We start from the raw sequence: 24,799 nt of genomic DNA on the forward strand, positions 1-24,799 counted from the left end.
GTATATGTGACAGTTGTAAATCTAACAACTCTTATGGTAAGCTTTGCAGAGTTCTTAAAAAAATTATTACCAACTGGACTGGCCATTGGTATGGTTTGAGCTCGGCAGTGTTGGAGTAATTTTGAGTTAAGTGCTGCTGTATTACTTTTTGGTTCTTCAGAACCTATCTCTGATATTAAAACTGCATCCAGCACTTCAATGCTAAGGCCAGACTCAGGCAAGACGCCTTGATCATCGGAGAGGTCGCAATCTGACTCTAATTCTATGTCCGAGTCATAGTCAGAAGGCAATTCGTCTAGTAAAGTTGAAAGATTTTCTGCGGCTATTTTCTTCTTCTTGCTCTGGAAAAAGACATTCTGTAACTAACCACAAGGGATGCATACAGGTTCCACTAGTCTATCTTGTACAAGGTAAGAAACCCTTGTAATAATATACACAACAATTAAGGTAAGGTAATGCATGATATTGTAATTTGATTTTAAGAAATAAGATTAATAAATGACATTAATAAGATAGAGAAATATATAGGGAAATATTAATATAAAAAAATAAGCTTAATAATTAATAATATGTAAATATATCTAAACATTAAAAATGAAGAAATAATGAATAAATATAAAAAGTGCAGCAGTAAACAACAAAATAATATAGGGAAATAATAATAAAGACGAAAAAGTTATTAAAAACAATATTAATAAATTATAAAATAAAAAACAAGATTTTCTAAGCAAAGGATTCTCCTGCAAAATGGCAGACTCATGAAAATTGAGGAGGGAAAAGGGGCCCAATATATTTCTAAGAAATGAAATGCCAAGAAAGGTAATTTTTCCAAGAAGATAAAAAAAATGTAACAATAAAATCTAAGGCAGTGACGGATTCAAGAGAGGGGGGCGCGCGCCCCCCGCAACTGATCTGAAGGCGTGTATTTTAATTAATTAAAGCAGGTGTGCGGTAATTAAACTTGCTCCTAAGTTTGCTAATGCAAGTTTGTCGTATCAACCTCTTTTGCGCCCCCCTAAAAAACCCTGGATCCACCACTGATCTAAGGGGACAGACAAATGCATGGTGCGTACCCCTCTGCCCCATCTACTATTGCTCAGGTATCTTGCTATATATTAGCTAGTTTTAAAAGATCTTATGTCACTAATTGTGCAAAAACAGATCAAAAACACACTTCACTCAATAAGTACTGTTACTGACTGACGGGACCTTGGGGTCTCAGTGCAAAATAGTTCTGTTATCCCAAACCTAGAAAAAAAGACCCGATTTCATGTAACGCACACTATAAATCAGTTTTTATTAAATGCGGGAAAAAATCGCATTTACCTACCTATATCACAACAACCAAAATGCTTAATTGCAAAATAAGATATTTTCCTGTCTAACTTTGGTACGTACGCGTATGACAAATTTACAAATCATTTCGCGCAATTTGTATCCAATTTTTACAGGTGAATGACGTATTAATCTAATCGTCTCTGAAAGGAGTATTGGACAGCATTTATAATATCTCATTATTTTCAATCCGAGATGCCAAATCCAGCTTTTATTCAGCCGGGACCTGTAAATCCCGTCGGTCTCGAAAGGGTTAAGCTAAAGTCGAATTTTGTTCCAATTCTTTAAAAATGACCCCTTAATCACAAAGGCCGAATAATTAAAACAAAATTTGCAGATTAATTTTACTTTTATTTGGTTAAATGGCTTTTTCGAAACTTGTTTAATTTTATTTACGAACGTTTTTATTAGTAATAAATATACGTAACTTACGAATTAACTTACGTAACCAACTTCTATGTTCATATATTTTTAATACGTATATTAGGGGGCTCGCCGTCTAGTCAATACCTCGCTTTTTAAGCTTAAGTTCGAATTTTTTTCCAATTCTTCAAAAATAATCTCTTAATCATAACAGCCGTTACTTATAATAAATATCTCTTAAGAAAGTACAAAAAAATCTTTGGATTAGAGAGATAGTTATTGACTAGGGGGTTAGCCCAATCATACACGTAATATTTTCTGTTCGTTTTAAGTTTTGATGTTACTCCTTATTTTCAGTTCGAAAACTTGTTTTTTTATATTTAATTTCTGATCTTTTTTTAAATAATGCTGGGAAATCTGGCGCCCCCTTCATAGCAATGTGCCTTCCCCCAGGAAAACTTCCTTCATGAAAAGATCCTCCCATATAACCCCTGACCCACCCCCAACCACCAGAAAAAATTCCCCCTGAAAGCGTCTGTATACTTCCCAATAACCAAGACTATATGTTAACATTGGGTAAAGTTCATAACTTTCAGCCCTCCCCCTGGGGGCTTCGAGGCATTAAGTCATCCTAAAAGACATAGTTATAATATTTTCGACTATGCTGAACAAAATGGCTATCTCAAAATTTTGATCGGGTGGACTTTGGGAAAAAAATGAGCTTGGGAGGGGGCCTAGTTGCCCTTCATTTTTTTTGGTCACTTAAAAAGGGCACTAGAACTTTTAATTTCCGTTCCAATGAGCTCTCCCACGATATTCTAGGATCACTAGGTCGATACGATCACCCCTGGGAAAAAAAAAACAAAAAACAAATAAACACGCATACGTGATCTTTATTTTGGCAAAAAATGGAAAATCCCACATTTTTGTAGATAGGAGCTTTAAACCTTTACAGCAGGGTTCTCTTAAACACTGAATATGATGATGTAATTTTCATTAAGTTTCAGTAACTTTTAAGGAGTCTTTTCACCTTTTTTCGAAAATTAGCCAAATTTTCTCAGGCGCATAGCTTTTGATGGGTAAGACTAAACTTGATTAAGCTTATATATTTGAAATCAGCATTAAAATCTAATTCTTTTGATGTATCTATTGGTATCAAAATTCCGTTTTTTAGAGTTTCGGTTACCATTGAGCCAGGTCGCTCCTTACTTAAAGTTCGTTACCACGAACTGTTTGATTACAATAAAAAAAATCTCAGTTGTAAATTTATATAATAACAGTTAGCCTATCGGATCATCCCCCATTTTGCCTTCTTTCTGGCTATTGTTTTTGTCTAAGTTTTTCAAGTCAAATTCGTCTTTAAATTTTTAATTATATGCCTGTATCTTTCTTGAAAAGAATTGGAATTCCCGAGGCAATTTTAATAAAATAACTATTCTCTACATTTAAGGTTTCGGCTGCTTTTAATTTTACTTTATTGGTCCATAGTAGCCTGTAAGCTACTTTCTAGAGGAGACTTTTTCTAGAGGAGACTAAGTTCCAAAGTTTGTGCAGATGACCAAGTAAAATATCATAATATGTAGATTTTTTGCTTTTACATTGTTTTTCTTAGCATTGTCATTGGGTGATCCTCTAACAGTGTCTAATGTAGGCATATTTCTTCCAATTCCCAGATTTGTTGGCATATGGTGGTGAATCATAGATAGAAAGTGGGCTTTTTAAAAGTGTATTTTTAAGCCCAAGCTTTTTAGGCTAATTCCGGTACTTGTTAATTAAACGAAACACACTCAAGAGGTGAAGTAGGTTAATCCTAATGAAATATAACTTTTATGCAACCTTTAGTTTATATAATAATATAATTTAGGCTATATATTTGCATATTTGGGGGGGGGGGTAAAGTATTTGGACAGCGCCCCTAACTTACCCCTCCCCTAATGTTCAAATATATAGTCCAAATTATACAAGTCCAATGCATTGCTTCACCCGTCACTTGTCTTTGTGGCTATGAAACCGGTTTTCTGAGTTCTAACCTGAGCGTAATGTTTATGTGTGTTGCGTTTAATTAACAAGTACCCAAATTTCTCCTATCTCTTCATCTGTCTATCTTAATCTCTTTTTCTCTGTCTGTATTTGTAATATAATAGTGAACTAAATTAGCGAAAATTGCTGTAACATCTGTTTTTCCTCCGTTTTCCTCTCACCCTACTCCTTCGTCATTCCTTTGCTTGCTCATAAGACTTTTCTTGCAGGAATGAGCTAGTTGATTTTGCTATGATCTCAGTCCAGTGTAATAATAAGCCATATTCAGTTATCGAATTGCTAATGCAAAAAATGGAGACTTTTTCTGGCTCATCACCCAAAACTGACTTATGGATGCTTATTGCTAAAATAGCCATCAACTATGTAACTTGCACTGAATCCTGTAACCAGGGAAGGGAGTTTGACCCCAGTTTTGAAGTAATGAAGGATATTTTAATTGAACCTTTTATGATTTTTCAGCAGTTAAACAAGGTAAGTGTATTGTGTTTGTGTTCAGACATTTTTTTACTTCCTGAGATGTGTTCGAATTGTAAATTAAAAAGACTGAGCATTTTGACAGTTCTTTATTATGGCTAAGGCGTCCTTTGGTGCTGAAATATTCTTTGGTGTTAATTTAGCTTAAGCCAACGTTTTCTTTTTAATGTAGAGTGGTCTTGGACAGCTTTTTTTTTCTTTTTCTTGCAAAAATATAAATTGGTATATCAAACAGTAACATTCCTTCTTCATTTATTTTTACAAATAGTAGAAAGACCTATCTCATTAAAAACATAAACAAATTGGAAATAACATATGGAATGGCATCCATAACAAAACAAAGAATTATGGGAATAAATATAGGGTTGGTCCTGTACATAAGGAAACATGTTAAGTAAACAATTCTTGCTTCATAATATGGAAAATAATGCTAGTTCATATTTTGCTGGGGGAGAGCCTAAATCTTCACTTTTTTCTCTTTTTTTCCAGTTTTTCTATCACATTTTAAATATTTGTGTCCATTCTCTAAGCCTTGAAAATCGTTTATAGACAAACAGCCAAGTGCCATCTAACTAATCTAACCTAACCTTATTCAACCTAAATTATCAGTATTTGTCTATCAATATGTTTTTGGTAGACGGCATTGATGATATCTAACTACGAATATAGATTATTTTGAAACGGAAAATGGAGTCGAATTCATGTTTATTTTCAGAATTAAAAAAAAAAAAAAATTGTACAACAGTGAAAGGAGTGAAGATAAAGTTGTCCTTCTGGAAAAAATGTTAACTAGGATTGTTCTGCATATTATGAAGTAAGAATTGTCCTCTTAACATGTTTCCTTATGTAGAGGACCAATCCTACATTTATTCCGAATTATGTTAATATCAAAACAAAGAATTCAATACAATAACTTAGTCAGCAAAATAAGGGGAAAATATAATTGAGATTGGAAAAAAGAAGAAGCGGCTCTCAGCTTCTTATGTGCGTCTCTGTTTACCCTTCTTACATATGTAGGCTACCTATTCAATTCACGGACAAACCTTAGGGGGGGGATCTGGGGGTGATTATTCCCTCAGATTGTGAAAAATATTCCGTTTTTGGTTATTTTTATTTAAAGAAAATATAAGCAATTACACCTTGGAATATTTGAAGATTAGTTGATTTAACTATCGCTGTTAGCCTCTCTCAGCGTCTTATGTGTGTTTATTTTACCCTTTTCACATGGCGTCCCCATTTAAATCAGGGGCGCTTATTATGGCAGCAGATAGATTGAAAAAAATAACGTTTTTTTGATAAAAAAGGAAATTAGAACAAAAATGCTCCTCCTTAAGATCTATAAAAATAGCTTTGTTTTGTATTTTTATTCAAAAAGGAAAAAATCCTTCCCTACTCACACCCTTACATTTTCCTGAATGGGTGCCCCTGATTCATACATCACTATCTATCACTATCGTCATTCCCATTTTTCCATTTAGACAATGCTGTAATGTTAAATTATTTTATGACAAAACTATTATGATTATAATTGACATATGCATCCAAAATATACCATTATGGCTCTCATGAGAGTGTAAGAGTGTATATATTGTGCCTATCTCCTTTTAAAACACCCCCCCCCCCTCTTCATCGAAAAGCTGTACATATGTACACTTATTATTGTTATAACATCTATCAAAATCGTATTGTGCGTATTGTGCATGTATATCAAAATCGTATTGTGCATATATAGCATATTACGTTATATGAAGACAATTTACATTCTTAAAATAAGATTTCGGCTTATTTTCATGCTTGACAGTTGTCAAGTCAGACTTAACAAAATACCAAAAAACATACCGTACCAGACTTATAAAAATATGCCTACTTATCCCAAAAAAAGTGCTTAATGTCCAAGCTCTGGTTATTACACCAATTATATTATGAAGGGAGAAGGATGAAAGATGATTTTTTTTTGCTAAAAAAAAGCTTTAATGAATTTCAATTCCTAATCGAAAAAACTTGATGCTTTCTAAAATTAGTTCTATCTTTGGAATAATAAAAAAACCCATTTTTTCCCAGTAAACTGTTTTAAGACAACTTATACATGGATAGGAGGAAGTTCCTCCTTTTTCCAGGTATAACTGAGAGTTTGGTCTTTTTTTCAATGCTTTGAAATTTCCAGGAAATTCTTAATTGTGAGAAACATTTTATCTATATTTGTAACATAGGCGCAGTCTTGATGGATTGAAATGTACAGTATCAGCCTACCAAAGCTTTCCAAAGAAGGTCTATTTTTAAGTAGCCTAACTTTTTCCCGAATTTCCAATTAAAACCAATTACGTTTTCATCAATTTTCACTGGGATGTCTATATTTGTCTTAATAGAATTTTATAGTTTACTCTTAGAATATTCTTGATAAGGAAAAAACAGTTTTTTCTAGATTATAATTTGAAAGCACTGATGTTGTCTGTGTACGCTCGAGGGCTTAACCCTCTCCCGTATTATTCAGGAACTAGCTAAAAAAAAGCCCAAAGAAAAAATACAAAAGATTGTCTTTATAAGAAATCATACAAATAGTTTTATTCAATCAATACATTTGATAGATTTAAAGCAGTGAAAAGAGATATAATTATGTTTTCAAGTAACCAAAAAGGGGCACTTTTAGGACATGATTTATCCAAGGGAGGTTGTGCTGACATGATTATGCTATGACCCTTAGTTCTTATTTGGATATGACTGTAAGGAAGTTGGAGTGAGATTATAGGAAAATAAAAACTGGTACGAAACTCCTCAGACTGTAAGAACTGCGGAATAGAGAACATTTCTTTTTTTCCTATGGCTACCTTGCAAATGTTTTCTTCTTTTTTTTATGGGGGCTATTAATCCTTAAGGTATATGCTCCCCCAGAAGGAAAAATTTTTTTTTCTTTTGTGACTAGCCTGTAGCCTTAACTTGCACCAAATGGACAAGTTGTTCATTTCGTTGGATTCATTTGGATCTCAGTCAAAATTATAATATTATGTAGACTTTCTTTGAGAAAACAAGAAATTTTTTTTTACGATTTTCAACCAATTTGTATTGTATTTTTTATCTAAAAAATCGTGTCTAGCAAATATCAAAAATTTGGTTTGGTAGATGAATAGAACTGAACCTCAGCTATGAAATGAGAGCAAAGTTTTCGTTTTTCGTTGTTGTATTAAAACTAGTAGAATAGCAGAAAAATAACACCAAATCTTACACAGAGAACATAAAACTTAAAAGTAGACAATTAAATAGAAGAAAAAATTTGATAGCAAGCAACAAAAGCAAATATAAAGCCTTAAATTAGGCATTAAGTTGTCAGTGTTAAAAAGAAACAAAAAATAAACATTATAAACTGGGAAAAACTGTCTTTGATTAACAACTATTGCTTAAAAGTCAGGCATGGGTATTTCTCCTCTCTTCCTGGAATGATGCCCTTTATTTTTAGTATTATCATGTAATTGTTAGTTTGCTCATTTTTTTATTTCTTTTAAGTTTATGTATTTGTTTTTAGGAGGATATTAGTGTTTTACTGTTGAAGAAATCAGCTTTAAGAGAGCTTTGGAATCAGCTTTACAGGCTGGCCATTTCTACAATAGATCTTGAAGTAGTTGGATTTTCTGAAAGTTTCAGGAAACGCTTATTTGATGAAGTGCTGACAGATTTTGTTGAAGACAACTGCCTGTATGGCTCATTTTTGCTGTCATCGCTTGAAATTGCATTTTCAGAGGTGTCCTGTAAGTATTTAAACATTGTGTTTGCTTGAAGCCAAATTTCTTGGTAAAGCTAGTAGTTTCTGAATGATAGTATCTTACGTATATAAAGAAGAAAATTTGATTTCAGCATTCAAAGCTGTATAACTTACTATAGTTACTTTTTACCTGCTGCGGGACCAGACGTGAACGCGAACACCTCACTCGGCATCTAGAAGACTCCGCGCTCGAAGATCTTTGCCATCTTGAAGAATCATACCTCCGATTTGTCGCGGTCCTGCTCCAGCTTTTCAGCAAACCGGAGCCTGTAGCTCACCCACTTTCTGCCAAACTTCCGAAATCCACCAATGGTATCGAGGTCCTTTTTGACAGTTGACCACCAATTCTCCAATTGATCGCAATGTCATCAGTGGCGTAATTTCATCAAAATCCTGGGGGGGGGATGGGGTGACAAAGCTGTAGCTAATTTTCCCAAATCAACTGAAGATGAGAGTAAAAACTGAAAAATGAGCCATTTGGTACCATACAGGTACTATAAAAGTACTATGAAGGTGCTTTATAGTACTATAAAAGTAAATATATACAAACTGATCCGTTACTGTTGATCCTTGAATTATGCAGGCTTATGTTAGTTTTGACAAGATTTTTGAAGACTAAATTTCAGCTAGGGGGGGGGGGGACCTCACGTCTAGGGTTGGGGCAAACCGAGGTCTGGGAGGGGCAGTTGCCCCCTGCTCCATAGAAAATTACGCCCTTGTAGGACGTCTGCACCAATCTGCCAACGGAGCAGCTAGAAGCACTTGCTTGACGATGCAAGCAAAGCTGTATTAGGAACAATGGAGAAATCTAGTATAAAATCAGTGCCTATCAGAGATCGGACTCTGATATCTGATCTTATGTTTTGTGTTAGAAAAAAGGAAATTATATGAGATTACTAATTCTTTCTGAGGGTCACGAAAATGAATTTGATGCTAACTACTTTTTTCCATTATAAATATTTTTTTTTGTATTTTTTTTTTAACATTTTCGTTTTGTAGTTTGAAAATCTGATTTTAACGTGTCCTGTAAGTGTTGAAAATGTTGCTTGCTACTTGCACAGTAACAAGTTTCTTGGCAAGGCCCGTGAGCCAAGTAGTTTCTTCTGTAACTAATATTACAGAATAAGATTACAGAATAAAAAAATTAGATTACAGAATATTACAGAATAAGAGATGATACAAAAAAAGAAGCTCGGTTTTATTTCAGGTTTGATTTATGCTTAGACAATTTTTTACCCAACAACAGTCCTGGAATAGTTCTAATTATCCTAATAACTTGATAAAGAGCCAATTACACGAAGGTATAAAAAAAAACCATAAGTATACTCTTTTATTAGGAACAGAGAAAAAATATTTTCCCCCTTTCCCTGAGCACAAAATTCTATTCCCCCCTCTCTGCTTCAAAAAATAAAAATGAAATTCTAACTCCCACTTGATCTAATCCTGAAATTCTAACTTGATTTCCAAGCCCTGAAACAACTTTCTGAACTACTTATAAGATTTCTCACCTTGTATAGAACCTACTGACTGCATGCAAGCCCATTAATAAGATATGGTTGGCTGCCTTTAGACTAAAAGAATATATACTCTCTTGTGAGTAATAATTATATGAGAATAATTCTAATTATTCTAATAACTTGATAAAGCGCCATTTGCACGAAGGTATAGAATAGGAAAAACACTGTGTATGCTCTTATGAGGAAAAATGAAAAAAATCCCCCCCGCCTTTCCGTGAATACAAAATTCTGACATGCTCTCCCCACTGCTTCCCTTAAAAATGAAATTCTAATTCTAACTTGTTCTAATCCCGATTTCTAATCTTGAAATTGGAACTTGATCTCCTAGCCATGAGACAAAGAAGGGTGTACCTTCTGAACCATGTATCAGATTTGTTACCTTGTCAAGAACCTACGGACTGCATGCAATCAAACAGTTCGTGGTAACGAACTGTAAGTAAGGAGCGACACGGGTCAATAGTAACCAAAACTCTAAAAAACCGAATTTTAATACCAATAGCTATATCAAAAGAGTCGCCTTTTTGTGCTGATTTCAAATATATACATTTCATTAAGTTTAGTGTTATTCATCAAAGGTTACGAGCCTGAGGATTTTTCCTGATTTTCGGGAAAAGGAAAAAACACCCTCTAAAAGTCAAGGAAAACACCCTCTGAAAGTCAACCTCTAAAAAGATCTTAATGAAAATCACACCATCAGATTTAGCATATGAGAGAACTCTACTGTATATGTTTCAAGCTCCTATCTGCAAAAATGTGGAATTTTGTATTTTTTGCCAGAAGAATGATCACGGATATGTTTTTTTTTTTCAGGGGTAATCGTATCGACCCGTTGGCCTAGAATATCGGGAGAGGGCTCATTCGAACGGAAATTAAAAGTTCTAGTGCCCTTTTTAAGTGACCAAAGAAACTGGAGAGCAACTAGGCCCCCTTCCCCGCCGTATTCCCTAAATCGGACGATCAAAATTTTGAGATAGCCATTTTGTTCATCATAGTTGAAAGGCCCAATATCTATGCCTTTGGTTGTGACATGACCCCCCCCCCCAAGCCCCAGGGGAAAGGTCTTTAAGTTATGAAATTTGCCGATTGTTTGCACATAGTATTTGTTGTTGGGATGTATGCATACATTTTCTGGTGGGGGTGGGGGCAAATTTTACTGCTGGGGGTTTTTCCACGGGGGAATTTCCCCAGGGAGGAAACTTGTCAGGGGAAATTATACATTTGGGGATTTTGCCAGAATTCTTAGGCAAATTTTTTTTATGTCTTGCTTTCTCTTTTCCGTCTCAATTTTACGTGCTGAGTGGTTAAGAGTAACCACCCGGTGTAAATTTTTACCGGGGTTGGGTCTAGAGAATATTTCCGTGGGGAGAGGGTTTCTCCGTGGAGGAGTAGCCAGATTTCCTGGAATTATTTAAAAAATGATCAGACATTAAATAAACAAAAAACAAGATTTTTCAACAGGCAGTAAGGCGCACCATCAACACTTAAAACGAACAGAAATAATTGTACGTATAAATGGGTTTGCCTCCTCCTTAACGCCACAAACTTTACGCTGAAGTTTGAATTTTGTCCCAATTCTTTAAGAATGACTCCTGAAACATAAGAGCCGTTTAATTAGAACAACAAGACGCTTTTTTTTAAGTACGAACTATTAAAAAACTTTAGTGTAAAGAGCGAGGTGTTGAGGAGGGGGCAACCCCCTTTATATACGGAATAATTTCTGTTCGTTTATTTATCAATTAATGGAGGTTTTGATTTTGGCTCACCGTACATGAAGAATTAGAACCAAATTTGCATATGAATTTTACTTTTATACTGTTAGATGGCTTTCTCGAAAGTTGTTTAATTTTATTTACGAACATTTTTATTAGTAATAAATATACGTTGCTTACGAATTAACTCACGTAACGAACTTCTATATCCATATATTTTTAATATGTATATTAGGGGGTTCGCCCCCTAGTCAATACCTCGCTCCTTAAGCTATTTTGTTCCAATTCTTTAAAAATGACCCCTTAATCACAAAGGCTGTTAATTAGAATAAATAGCTCTTATAAAAGTACTAAACAATCTTTGGCTTAAAGAGCGAGGTATTGACTAGGGAGCGAACCCAATCATATACTTAATAATTTCTGTTCGTTTTAAGTTTTGATGTTGCTCCTTACTTTCAGTTGAAAACCTTGTTTATTTTTTATTTAATTTTTTTTTAATTATGCTGGGAAATCCGGCGCCCCCTTCATAGCAATGACCCTTCCCCCATGAGAACTTACTCCATGGAAAGATCCTCCCACATAACCCCCGACCCCTCCCCCCACTACCAGAAACAAATCCCCCTTGAAAACATCTGTATACTTCCCAATAACCAATACTGTATGTAAAAATTGGGTAGAGTTCATAACTTTCAGCCCTCCCTCTGGGGACTTTGGGGGATTAAGTCATCCTAAAAGACATATTTATCATATTTTCGACCATGCTGAACAAAATGGCTATCTCAAAATTTTGATCGGGAGACTTTGGGAAAAAATGAGCGTGGGAGGGGGCCTAGTTGCCCTCCATTTTTTTGATCCCTTAGAAAGGGCACTGGAACTTTTAATTTCCGTTTGATTGAGCCCTCCCATGAGATTCTAGGACCACTGGGTCGATACGATCACCCCTTAAAAAAAAAAAAACAACTAATAAACACGCATCTGTGAGCTTTCTTCTGGCAAAAAAAAAAATACAAAATTCCACAATTTTGCCGATAGGACCTTGAAACCTCTACAACAGGGTTCTCTAATACGCTGAATCTGATGGTGTGATTTTCATTAAGGTTCTATAGCTTTTAGGGGTCTTTCCTCCTTTTTTCGAAATCAGCCAAATTTTCTCAGGCGCGTAACTTTTGATGGGTAGAACTAAACTTGATGAAACTTATATATTTCAAATTTTTTAGATGGCCCTTTTGTTCAGCGTAGTTGATATCCAGATAGAAAATATGTTTTTGAGGTGGACACTCTCCCACAACCCTTAGGGCAAGGATTTTAAGTTATGCCCTGGGGGCATATAAGAACGATGTTGGCACAATGTATTATTTATTAATTTTTTCCTTTAGAGCAGGGCAGTTCGTATCGAAGAAATTGTCATAGAAACTTCGAAAAGCGCTCATTCAATTTGAAATGGGAGTGGCTTGTGCCATTTTTAATATTTAAAAGTGTTTGGAAGGAGACTAACATCCCTTCCTCGCCCCCCATTTCCCGAAACACAACCAATCAAAGTTTTGAGATAGTCATTTTGTTAAGCTTAGTTGATTTCCAGATAGAAATTATGTATTTGAGGTGGACAGTCCCCCACAGCCCTCAGGGCAAGGGTTGTAAGTTATGCCCTGGGTGCATATAAGGTTTTTATAGAAGGCGTTGTCGTAGAAACTTCAAGAAAGGCTCATTCGATTTGGAGATTCAAAGGACTAATGCCCTTTTTAATATCCGAAAGTGAATGGATGGAAACCAACCCCCCGCTCATGCCCACCTTTACCCCATACACATCTAATCAAAACTCTGAGATAGCCATTTTATTCAACGTAGTTTTAAGTTCCGGAAATTAGGGCTTTGAGGATGCGAACCCTCCGACAGCCCTCAGGATAAGGGTTGTAAATTATGCCCAGGGGGTATATAAGGTTTTATACAACGCGTTGTCGTAGAAACTTCAAAAAGGGCTCATTCGATTGAAAACTGAAATGGCTAGTGCCCTTTTTAATAATCGAAAGTAATTGGATAGCAACTAACACCCATTCCTCGCCCACCATTTCCCCAAACGCATCCAATAATAATTTTGAGATAGCCCTTTTGTTCCACGCAGTTCAAAGTTCAGGAAATTATACCTTTGAGCAGGATACTCCCCCACAGTCTTCAGGGCAAGGGTTATAAGTTATGCCCTGGGGGCATATAAGGTTTTAATTGAAATCTTTGTCGTGGGACCTTGAAAAAGGGCTCATTCGATTGTAAATTCAAAGGGCTATGTCTCTTTTTAATAGTCGAAAGTGATTTGAGGGCAACTAACCACCCCCTCCCGCCCGTCTTTTCTCCAAACAAATCCAGTCAAAAATTTTTAGATAGCCATTTTATTCAACGGAGTTGAAATTTTTTGACAGTAGGTCCTTAAGGATGAAAACCCATCCCCCCCCCACAGCCCTCAGGACACGGGGTGTTTGTTATGCCTTGGGGGAAGTTAATGTTTTTAATGAAAGCGTTGTCATAAAAACTTAAATATGGCTCATTCAATTGGAAATTGAAAAGTCTAGTGCCTTTTTTAATAGTTGAAAGTGATTGGAGAGCGACTAACGCCCCTCTCACGCCCACCATTTTCCCGAACACATCCAATCAAAATTTTGAGATATCCATTTTGTTCAACGTAGTTGAAAGTCCTTGAAATTAGGTCTTTTAGTATGATAACCCCTTCAGAGCCCTCAGTGCAAGGGTTGTAAGTTATGCCCTTGGGGCATATAAAGTTTATATAGAAAATTGTTGTAGAAATTTCAAAAAGGGCTCATTTGATTGGAAATTGAAATTGCCCTTTTTAATAGTCAAAAGTGAGTGGAGAGTAATTAACCCCCCTCATACGCCCACCATTTCCCCAAAAACATTCAATCAAAGTTTAGAGATTGCTATTTTGTTCAACGTAGTTGAAGTTCTGGAAATTATGTATTTAAAGATAACAAACCCCCCAGAGCCCCAAGGGCCAAGGTTATCAGTTCTGCCCTGTGGGCATATAAGGTTTTTATAGATAGTTGTCGTTAAACTTCAAAAGGGGCTCATTCAGTTGGAAATTGAGAGAGCCAGTGCCTTTTATAATAGTCGAAAGTAATTGGAGGATAATTAACCACCCCCCTCTCACGCCCACCATTCCTTCAAACTCTTCCAAACTAGATGTTTAGATCTTCATATTGTTACACGTTTTTGAAAATTCAGGAACTCAGTTATCTGTGAATGACCCCCCCCCCTAGCAAGGAGGGCAGGTGCTCTTAATTATGTCCGTGGGGAATACAATAGTTGTAATTGAAAGTTGTGTTATATAAACTTAAAAAGGACTCATTTGATTGGTAACTATAATGGCTAGGGCCATTTTTAATATTTAAAGGTGATTGGAGATCGGTTACCGCCCCTCTCACGCCCACCATTTCCCCAAACACAGCCAATCAAAATTTTGAGATAGTCATTTTGTTTAACGTAGTTGAAAGTTCTCGAAATTTGGTCTTAGAGGATGACAACACCCTAACAGACCTTAGGGTAAGGGTTGTAATTTATGCCCTGGGGACATATAGGGTGTTTATAGAAAGCTTTGTCGTTTCAAAAAGGGCTTTCGATTGGGAATCGAAAGGCCTAGTGCTCTTTTTAATAGTTGAGAGTGATTGGAAGGCTTGACATGTTTATAGTAAAGATCGACGTGGGTATAATGTATTATTTGTTGTTGTTGTTGTTGTTTAGACTAGGGCACTTCGTATCGAAGGACTTGTCTTAGGAACTTCGAAAAGGGCTGATTCGATAGAAAATAGAAAGGGCTGATGCCCTTTTTAAAAGTCGAAAGTGATTGGAGGGTAACTAATCCCCCTCTCACACCCACCCTCCCATTTTCCGAATATTTTTAAAAACTAAACGTTGCCTTGAGATTAAATCAAAATGCACTGTGATAATGCTAATTCCCAATAAGCCATCTCAGCAGTATCCCAAGAACGACTGAGGGTATTATGTTCAAACTTTCGGGGCTACTTCTGCTCTTAAACTTTCGGGGCTACTTCTGCTATTTTAATTTAACCAAATTAAAATAGCGTAAGTGTATCCAAGCTATCAAAGAAAGTAAACAGATTTTTTTGCGAATGGTATCAAGTTTTTCATTTCTGGTCAACTAGAGGAGGTATGAAACTAAATTAAACAGTAATATTTGTGTCCGGACTTTTAAAAGGGTGTATGTTGTTAAAAATTGCTGAAAGTTTTTCTCCAGCATACAAATAGAAGGCCAAACTATAAAGTCTTAAAAAAACGAAAAGATTTAAAGTATTATGTCAATATAAAACGAATAGAAATTAATTAAAAAAAAATTTTTCCACAAAATAAGTTTTTCAAAGAAAATTAAAGAACTTCATTAAACAAAAAATGAGCAAAAATAAAATCAACTAATCTACCAAGCGTGAAACTACCACAAATCAGCATCGAGAAATGAATAAAACCCAAAACGAACAGAAATTGCAATAAATAACCGAGTCAAACTCAAAACGAGCAGAAATTAACATAAGTTGGGCGCAACATCCCTATGCCTTCCAAAGGCCAGAACAAAATTTGCACTTTACTTTTTATATTGCACTTTGGTGTACTTTTTGTTTCGAACCGACGCCTTTTTTTAGGGGGTTTCAGACCGGTTTTCGACATTCCCATAAATTTGTTCGCAAAATAACATTTTACTGTTAAGACTAATCGAGATAATAGTTACCATTCCTGAATCAGCTACAAATGTCAATTTCCTATCACGAGTCGGTTTTAACGCGTTTTTTAATTTTTGGGTACTTTTCTGTTATAAAGACCCCCACTCAAGAAGTGAGATTACGTTAATCCTAATGAAATATACCAAAACATGATGAAAATGTAATACTTTAGAGACAAATCTGGGCTATATATTTGCACATTAGCGGGGGTGGGAGTAAAGTATAGCGGGTCTGAATGCAAAATGTTTTAGCTACCATTATTCTACATATTATGAAGTAAGAATTGTTTTCTAACTTCATGCTGTCCAAATACTTTACCCCACCCCCCTAATGTGCAAATATATAGCCCAAATAGTATGAGTCTAATGTATTCTGTCACCCGCCACTTGTTTTTCACGGAGCGTAAGCTAATTGTCTCTTAATACAGATAGATGAAAAACCGATTCTAGGTTTGTTCTCGAGTTTTACGCTGCGTAATTCTTGAGCGGGTCACTATAACAGAAAAGTACCATTTTCTGGCTGCTATGGCCCGTGGTTTGTTCTCTACTAGGTTGCAGCTATCGTTGCAACTATGATCTGTTTTGATGAGGTTATAGGTTTCAGTCCTTGTGAACCAAAGCATTCCCTGTTTTCACATGTTTTTGCTTGCAAAATGATCTTGTGCAATGTCTCCCCAACTCTTGAGGAAACATTGTAACACCGTACCCAGGATTTTTTTCGGAGGGGTTTTACTCATAGATTTTTTTTCGGGGGGGGGGGGTACACAAAAAACCACAAAAACGCATAAAAAATTTTTTTTATAACCATTTTTTTTACGTTTTTACGAGTCAAAAAAAAATTTCGGGGGAGGTTCAACCCCACCCCCCCCTCTGGGTACGGCCTTGAGACGTAGGACCAAAAAAGGAAACAAAGTTAAATTTTGTCTTCATCAAATGATCTCTAGAAATTTAGTACATTTCTTGAAAGTTTCAGCTGTTCCTGTCCAAAATTTAAAAAATGACATGCTTAAAACCTTGAATAATGGTACAAAGTCTACTCAGTTCGCAGTATTCATTGACATGAGTTTGTTAGGATTACTGAAATTTAAATTTACGTATCTTAACTTACTTGGTTAGAAACTCCTTAAGATGGATATTGAGACGGGTCAAGGAAATTTACTATTGAATTGTAATCTGAAAATATATTAGTATGGAGGAGGAGCGTGCGCAGTTACGTTTTCCTTAGACGGCTTGGTGCTGCATTGAGTTGTTACTAGTGGTTGTTGTTGTAGTACATTAGTGCTAAGACATTTGCAAATTATTCCAAATAAGATCTTCTAATTCCATGTTAAACAGAGCTAATTGTAATAATTTACTAAATGAGCGTAAATATTGTGTTCTTTTGAAGGTAGTTTGAGTATAAACCTGAATTTCTTGTCAAAAATTGGTCTCAGTATCAAAATTGATACTCAAAGTCTAGTATCAAACTGATTTTCTTGGAAAAAAAAGTCAAAATTGTCTTGCAATCTCACCACTGCGCTCTATTGAACGCACCTTGAGTATCAAACTGAATTTATTGAAAAAAAAAAATCAAAATGGTTTTCCAATCCACATAACCTTTAAAAATAATCAAAAATATTGTTATTCTAATCAGATAGATATTATTTTATACACGTAACTTTTCTTGTCAAAGGAAATACATTTTTTTTTTTGAAAATATAATTACTTTTTAGATAGCGAACTAAGATTCTTATTAATTTTAGAACTGTAAGCTCTGGTTAGCATATTTTAGTCCTTAGAAATGCTAGAAAAACCGGTTCAATCCCTTTTCATCCCAATAGAGAAAAAGGGGGTAAAGTCTATTTTACAAAGAAGTATTTTCATGAATAATTTTATGCTATTATTTTCTCTAGAAACTTAGTTGCATATTTCCTGAAAGTTTCAGCTCTCTATTAAAAAAAAAATAAAAAATAAAAAAGACATGCCAAAAACCACGAAAAAGTGTACTCAGTTCACAGTATTCACTGACATGAATTTTTCAAGACATGAAATGAAATGAATTTTCCAAGACATGACTGACTCAAAATTTAGATTTACATGTCTTAACTTGCACTTGATTAGAAACTCTTTACGATGAGTTTTGAGATGGGTCAAAGGTATCTGCCTTAAATTGTTACATGAAGATCGTTGCCAAAAATAAGTCGAAAAATAAGCTGAAAAAAAAAACAAACTGAAAAATAAGTCGTATTTGGAAATAAATTTTTAGGAGTTGTATGGCTATAAGATTTGTTTTCGTTTCAGGTGTGAAGCCCTCAAAAGAAGAATTGATGATATTATATAAGCTTCTGAATAGAGCTGCATCTTGTGACCTTGACAAAGATGATTGTAAAAGTTTCATAACTTTTATGAAGTCTTTAATGAAGATACTTAGTCGGGACAGCTTCTATCCAGAGTTTGTCGGTAATTGTGTCAAGGAATTGAACCAAGCTGAACATGAGGGAACTCTGAATGTAGCTAAGGTATGAAAATTCTTCTTTTTTGACTTTTTGCATAAATGACATTGTCGAGGACAAGTAGATAGCCTACCACTTATCTTGACGAAAAACAATTTATTGAGGGAGGAAAAAATTTATCGAATGTACTAACGGACAAATAGGACATAACGGAAAAGTAAAAGGTAAAGGTTACCGGCTTATATAAAAACTTAAAAGCGAATAGTAAAATATTTGGCATTTTCATGTTAGATAGGTAACTAAATTCAAATTCATTTTAATTCAAAAACAAGACATAGCTCTCGTGGGCAAAGATCAAGTATGATGTCTCTTAGTCATAATCAGCAAAATAATGTTGTCTGATAAAACTTTGTCAGGATAAATAAACTAAAGGATAAAAACACTTGCGATTGAGAATAAACTTGTCTGATAAAACTTCGTCAGGATAAAATAAACTAAACAATGAAACACTAGAGATCATTGAAATATTTCACAAAGCTTGGCACAAAGCTTTTACTGTAGCGCATGGTGTTACACTAGACTGAGGTCAGTTTCAGAACCTTCTCAGTCACTTCTCTAGGGGACCAGGATCTTAGAAGGATAAAAGGTGGGGGAAGGACGGATCTGTATATGGGATGTTGAAGGAGGGAGGAGCCAAATCTTTGGCATAATTCTTCTCGGCGGGAAGAAAGGGATTCAAGTTTAAATTCCTTGAGGTAAAAGGAGTAAGGTGGAGGGGAACTGCCATAAATGATTTGCAGTGATCTCTTCTGAACTCGTTCTATTTTATCAGTTTCATCCTGGGTAAGGGCAAAGTGCCAAACCGGACAAGCATATTCAACTAAGGGTGGATAACTCTTGTCACGGATCCGATAGAACTATCATTAGCTGCCTAACCAAGGTAGTTTCCACTCAAAATCAAATTTTGATGGGACAGCATCTATCCACAGCTTGTTGGTAATTGTGTCAGTGATTTGAGCCAAGCTTGACACGAGGGCATTTTAAGTGTGGTTTAGACATGAAAATTCTTCTTTTTCGACTTTTTGAATAAATGATATTATTAAGGACAAGTAGAACCACTTATGTCAATGAAAAAAAATTTACTTGGGGCGGAAAAGGCTTATCGGATTTACTAACGGACAAACAGGACACAACGGAAAAATAAAAGGTAAAAGTTACTGGCTTGCATAAAAATTACGCACAAATAGTAAAATATTTGGTATTTTCATATTAGATAGGTAAATTTTTGTCGTGGATCTAGTAAAACCGTCGAAACTGTCTAACTGTGGTAGGTTCCACATACTCAAACCCAATTTATCGGTTTCTGCAGGGAACGTGTTTCTATTTGTATGGCTGTTTTGTCTCTTAAATCTTAAAATTATTTTGAAGTGCCAAGGACATCAAAATTATTTTTTTTTTTTTTTTTATATATGGTTTTTTTTTTTTTTTCTTTTTTTTGTCTCCTTAACTTCATCTTTGGTCTATTCATACCTGAAAACCGAGGTTTTCTACGATTTCTTTCGGTCGTTATAAAATATTTAAGGTCGGTTTTCGTGCACAAAAAGTTTCACCAGTGTTTTCAAACCGAACTGTCAAAAACAATATGCGGAAACTAATTTGGTAAACTCGATAATGTTTTTTGCTCTTAAAAATTCAAATATATTGCTGAAACCTGCAAATAAATTATTTACAAACCTGTGTTGATTTTCCCATTACGTAATAGTGCATCTCTATCCTCCATGGGGTAGTCTGATTGTTTATCTTGTATCTACTGCTAGCAGAATTAGGCTAGTCAAAGGGGAATTTCAGCCTGTCTTTGTTACACTTGAATATGTCATGTGTTTATTAAGATTATTTCATTGTGTAAAATTTTTTAGTGTTGTCACACTAAAAAAGGAAACACGCGGAAACTTTTTTTGTTTACAAAGAAATACATCCAAACGGTTGTAATACGCTGTTCATCTGCATATGATTGTCGAGCAGTTCAGTCAATAAGGTGGTACAATTGTTAGGTTCAATAGGGGTATTGAACAAATATAGGCTAGTGGGAATGTGTAAACATCTAATTAATAAAAGTGATAGTGTCGGAATCACAAGAAAATAAGGATTCTTTTGATATGTCAATAGTCAACTAAAAGGATAATTATAACAGACTAGGGTCGTCTACTTGGTCTTTCTAAAAATGTACCTTTGGAGGTAAGTCACTTAACTAATAATTTGAAGTGTTTAATATTAAATACTATCAATAATATCCACATTAATCCATAGCACATATTTTGCCCGTGTTTGTCTTCTGCCATACTAGAAAAGTTGCAGTTTCTGGAGTTCCGTGATGATTTGTTTTTTTCGTTCATATTTTGCTTATTTTTCGCACATGCTCCTTATTTTCAAACTCGGCGCCCGCTAAGCGTAAAACTACATAGCTGTATAATATGCAATCTTACGGAGGTCTTTTTCATTAAAATTGAGTTCCCAAGTTTTTCTAATTTTTAGAGACATGTATGCTTGTATTTATGGCCCGACCGGTATGGATTTTTGGTGTCCGATACCGATATATAATCGAAATGAGCCATTTTTCAAGTTTCAACGACAAAGTTTTCAACAAAAACCTTATATGCCCCCAGAGCATAACTTATAACCCTTAACCTGAGGGCTGTGGGGGAGTGTCATCCTCAAAGATATAATTTCCGGACCTTTGAAGTACTTTGAACAAAATGGCTATCTCAAAATTTTGATTGGATGTGTTTGGATAAATGGTGGGTATAGAAAGGGCATTACTTGCCTTCCAATCACTTTCGACTATTAGAAAGGGCACTAGCCATTTCAATTTCCAATCAAATGAGCCCTTTTTTGAAGTTTCTACGACAACACTTTCTATAAAAACCTTGTATACCCCCAGGGCAATACTTACAACCCTTGCCCTGAGGGCTCTGGTGGGGTTGTCATCCTCAAATGTCTATTTTCAGAAACTTTCAACTACGTTGAACAAAATGGTTATCTCAAAATTTTGATTGGATGTGTTTGGGGGAAAGGTGGGCGTGAGAGGGAGGTTAGTTGCCCTCCAACCATTTTCGAATATTAAAAAGGGAGCGTACCAATGCGATACCCATATAACTTGCCGATGAATTCCCCTCCGGAAAAGACCCCACCTAAAGTTTAAGCCCTGCATTATCTGGCCGTATTCATGCTCACATGTTTCTCCCTGATCTATTATACACCGAAGAATAGCCTCAATAATTCACCGTGGATTTCAAATAATGCAAAACAGATTTATTTAGAAAATATTTAGAAAAACAATTAAACCAAATAAAGTTCTAGTCCAAACAGTGCTTAATAAGTCTAATCCAACTGAGGTAAGTTTGAATGCAGAAACCACAACTTTTCAGCATTTTCTCCTTTCAGAGACCTTCCTTTGTCACTATTAATTAAAAAAAAAAACTTTCCAAAAAAGAAGTTTTTCAAAGAAAAGTAAAGGCCATTTTAAACTTATGATCAGAAGATACAAATACATGTTAAAATTCAAACTCAAAACGACCAGAAATTACTATTAAAGAATAAATCAAACCAAAACGAACATAAACTAAATAAACAATCATAGCAAAAAAATACAACAAGTAATAATATAAACGAATAAATAAATCTTAAACAGACTAATGCTATAATTTAACATGCAGATAAAGCGTGATTCGAAAAAAAATATTTTGTTATACAAGTATAAATGAACACTAAGACGAACAGAAATCTGATAAACAAATAATACAAACAAGCGAAAAGCAGATACTAATGTTAATAAATGAATAAATCTTAAAACGAGTAAAACTTTATTTGAATATGCAAATCAAATTTGAAACGAAAAAAAATCACTACAATCAAGAGTTTGGGTATCGCCTCCTTCTATCACTGTAAAAGTCTAAAACCTACTGCGTCATGGCGCGGATTTTCACGCATTATCTAAAAATGATCAGAAATTAAATGAAAACACAAGTTTTTTCAACTGAAAGTAAGGAGTAACATTAAAATTTCAAACGAACAGAAATGATTACGTATATGAGGGGTTCGCCACCTAGTCAATACTTTGCTTTTTATGCTAAAGTTCGAATTTTTTTCGAATCACAAATCCCTGACTCACAAATAGTCCAGTAAATCTACGAAACTCTGGGACAAAATTGCAATATAAAAGATTTTTACACCGTCTTGTAGAGAACAAAATTCTGTACAACATATTAAAAGTCCCCAAAAATCCCCTTCGGGGAACAGGGTAAAAGACAGGGAGAATGGGGGGAAATCGTAAAAATTCAGGGGAAGATTTATTGTGCGCTCGAATTTCACGTCTGCTCTTTTTCTACGCGGAGAAATCGAAAAAAGACAGTTGTTGTTTTATCGCTGGACTTGGTTCGATTTCCCCCGTTTAGCGGGGGAGGGGGAGGGGAAAACAGTATCCTCGAGAGTTGTGCTATATGGCAGGTCAAACTGTTGCCCCCAAGGTTTTTTGACTCGATGATTTCAAAAAAACATGGTATTAGATTTGTATCTTGCTTTTCTACAGTGTTTTCACCGCAGGGGAAACAATGCATCAGGCCTTTGCATTGCGTGGGCAGATTTACTTCGATTATACAATAGAAACATAAGACAAAATTAAATGTAAAAAATGAAACAAATCAGTTAACTTCGGTAATCACAGCAAAAGATATTTACGGTTTTGATTCAACTAAAAAGGATAAGATCAAGAATTTATTCCAAACATCGTTTTCTCCATCGTTATCGACAAAAACATCTTTATCGGAACACACAATCTCTTGGCAGTCTTTGCAAGCAAGTGTGCAAGGCAATCCATTTTTGACAACTACAGCGTGAACTGTTACAGTTGGAACGCGTGCAGCCCAACGAATTAGATTTAGTAGATGTGGCGGAGCAGCTCCAATATCTGTCATGATCGGGGTGACGTGGCTACCACATAATCGTGAACCCCAATCTTTCGGGTCGAGTTTTGACGCAGTATAACGGCATTGCGCTACCTAATAGAATACTCTACAAGAAAAAAGTTGTCGAAACCGAGAGAGTTAAGTCTTTCTGGGTTCACACAAGTTGATTTCTTTGAGCTGTTCAGTTTTTCTAGAAAAACCCTTTTCTTAGTCTTGTAGAAACACAGCAAAATATTTTCACCGGCTTGGTGGACTTCTTCCTTCGTAGAGCACGGATTAAGAAATGCTTCACAATTATTGCTAAATTCTTCATGGCTTTTCAGGAATGGCAGGACCGCCTGCTTTCCTATCCCAAACAAATGGGATGTTTTGTCGCAATCAAGAAAGGCGTGGCCAACAAGAATAGAGTAAAACACCTGTCCTAGTGATCTTTTCGTAGAGTTGATGTGCCAATATTTAGTTGACATCACTCTTTACTTGGTACTGTTTTTTAAGTAGAGACCCCTGGTTTCCGAAGGCAGGTGATGGAAGAGATTGATGAATAAATCAGTGTCATTCCCGACTACTGTGGTTACCCTTCCCTTGGCCACATTAACACCTTTAAATGCAATCAGAACGTCCGCATTTCTCTCTGCATGAAGGACAGTGAGGCCGGATTGGACAAGCTTCTTTCCAATAGCTCGAATAATGTTCTGCTTATGGTTGGGATTCCGCAAGAAGTCCTCCTTCTTCCTTTACAGCTTCATACTTAGTGTAAAATCGACGGTTAGACACAGGATGTCTTTCGTTTGTCTAACCTGGATGACATCTTTGGCAGACAAGCCGGAACTGTAACCATAAACGACTACGGAAGCATTTGAATATGTTTGCTTCATAAATGAAACTTAGCTGTTGTAAATATGTTCGAATTTGTTTACTGTATTATACGGAATATGCTGGAGCTTTCATCCGCCATCGATCACGTATTTTTCCGGCTATTTTAGTAGGACGTTCGCAGTTTCTGCCTTTGCTAATTTCCAAATAGTTTTTGTTAGCTCCGCTTTATCTGGCTGTCATGGCAGGCTTGACGATTCGAAAAGGGCAGTAGGGTAGCTTGAGAGTACAAATCTGAGAGTTTCTTCCATATCTCCTCCGGCCGTAGTTGCCGCTGCTGATAGACATTGGAATAGAAGACTTGCGTCAATTTTTATGTCTTCACCGTCAGCTTCGGAAATGTTGCCTTAATAGGCCATCGTAATCGCTTTGCCTTTGTGCTTGAAGATGTAGCGATTGTCATCGGTGTCGTCCATTGACTTCAGAATTCCTTTTCCTATCGCCTTTGCTGCATCCGTGTTGACATTCCTTGCTGCTGTCATACCATTCGATATATTGCGCAATTGAATGCAGTTATCGTACGGACAGGACTGCGCAATAAAGCTACTTTTTTGCGCAGTCCTTTGCGTCCTTTTTATCTCTTTCTATCCGAGCTGGTCTTGCGGA

At 35.6% G+C, this 24,799-nt stretch overlaps 1 protein-coding gene across 1 annotated transcript in view; it reads left to right on the forward strand.

Moving 5' to 3' along the window:
* Positions 1-24,799, forward strand: part of LOC148951598 (uncharacterized) — a 154,014-nt gene that overhangs the window by 24,707 nt on the left and 104,508 nt on the right. Inside the window, exons 3-5 of the mRNA XM_089091157.1 lie at positions 3,948-4,209; positions 7,730-7,952; positions 18,208-18,425. Of these exons, the coding sequence (XP_088947283.1) occupies positions 3,948-4,209; positions 7,730-7,952; positions 18,208-18,425 (703 nt within the window). The remainder of the gene's footprint in view (positions 1-3,947; positions 4,210-7,729; positions 7,953-18,207; positions 18,426-24,799) is intronic.

The sequence above is a fragment of the Artemia sp. Qi Xiang Cuo genome, chromosome 6 (assembly GCF_049724085.1).
Source record: "Artemia sp. Qi Xiang Cuo chromosome 6, ASM4972408v1, whole genome shotgun sequence".
In the NCBI taxonomy this organism is placed as follows: domain Eukaryota; kingdom Metazoa; phylum Arthropoda; class Branchiopoda; order Anostraca; family Artemiidae; genus Artemia; species Artemia sp. Qi Xiang Cuo.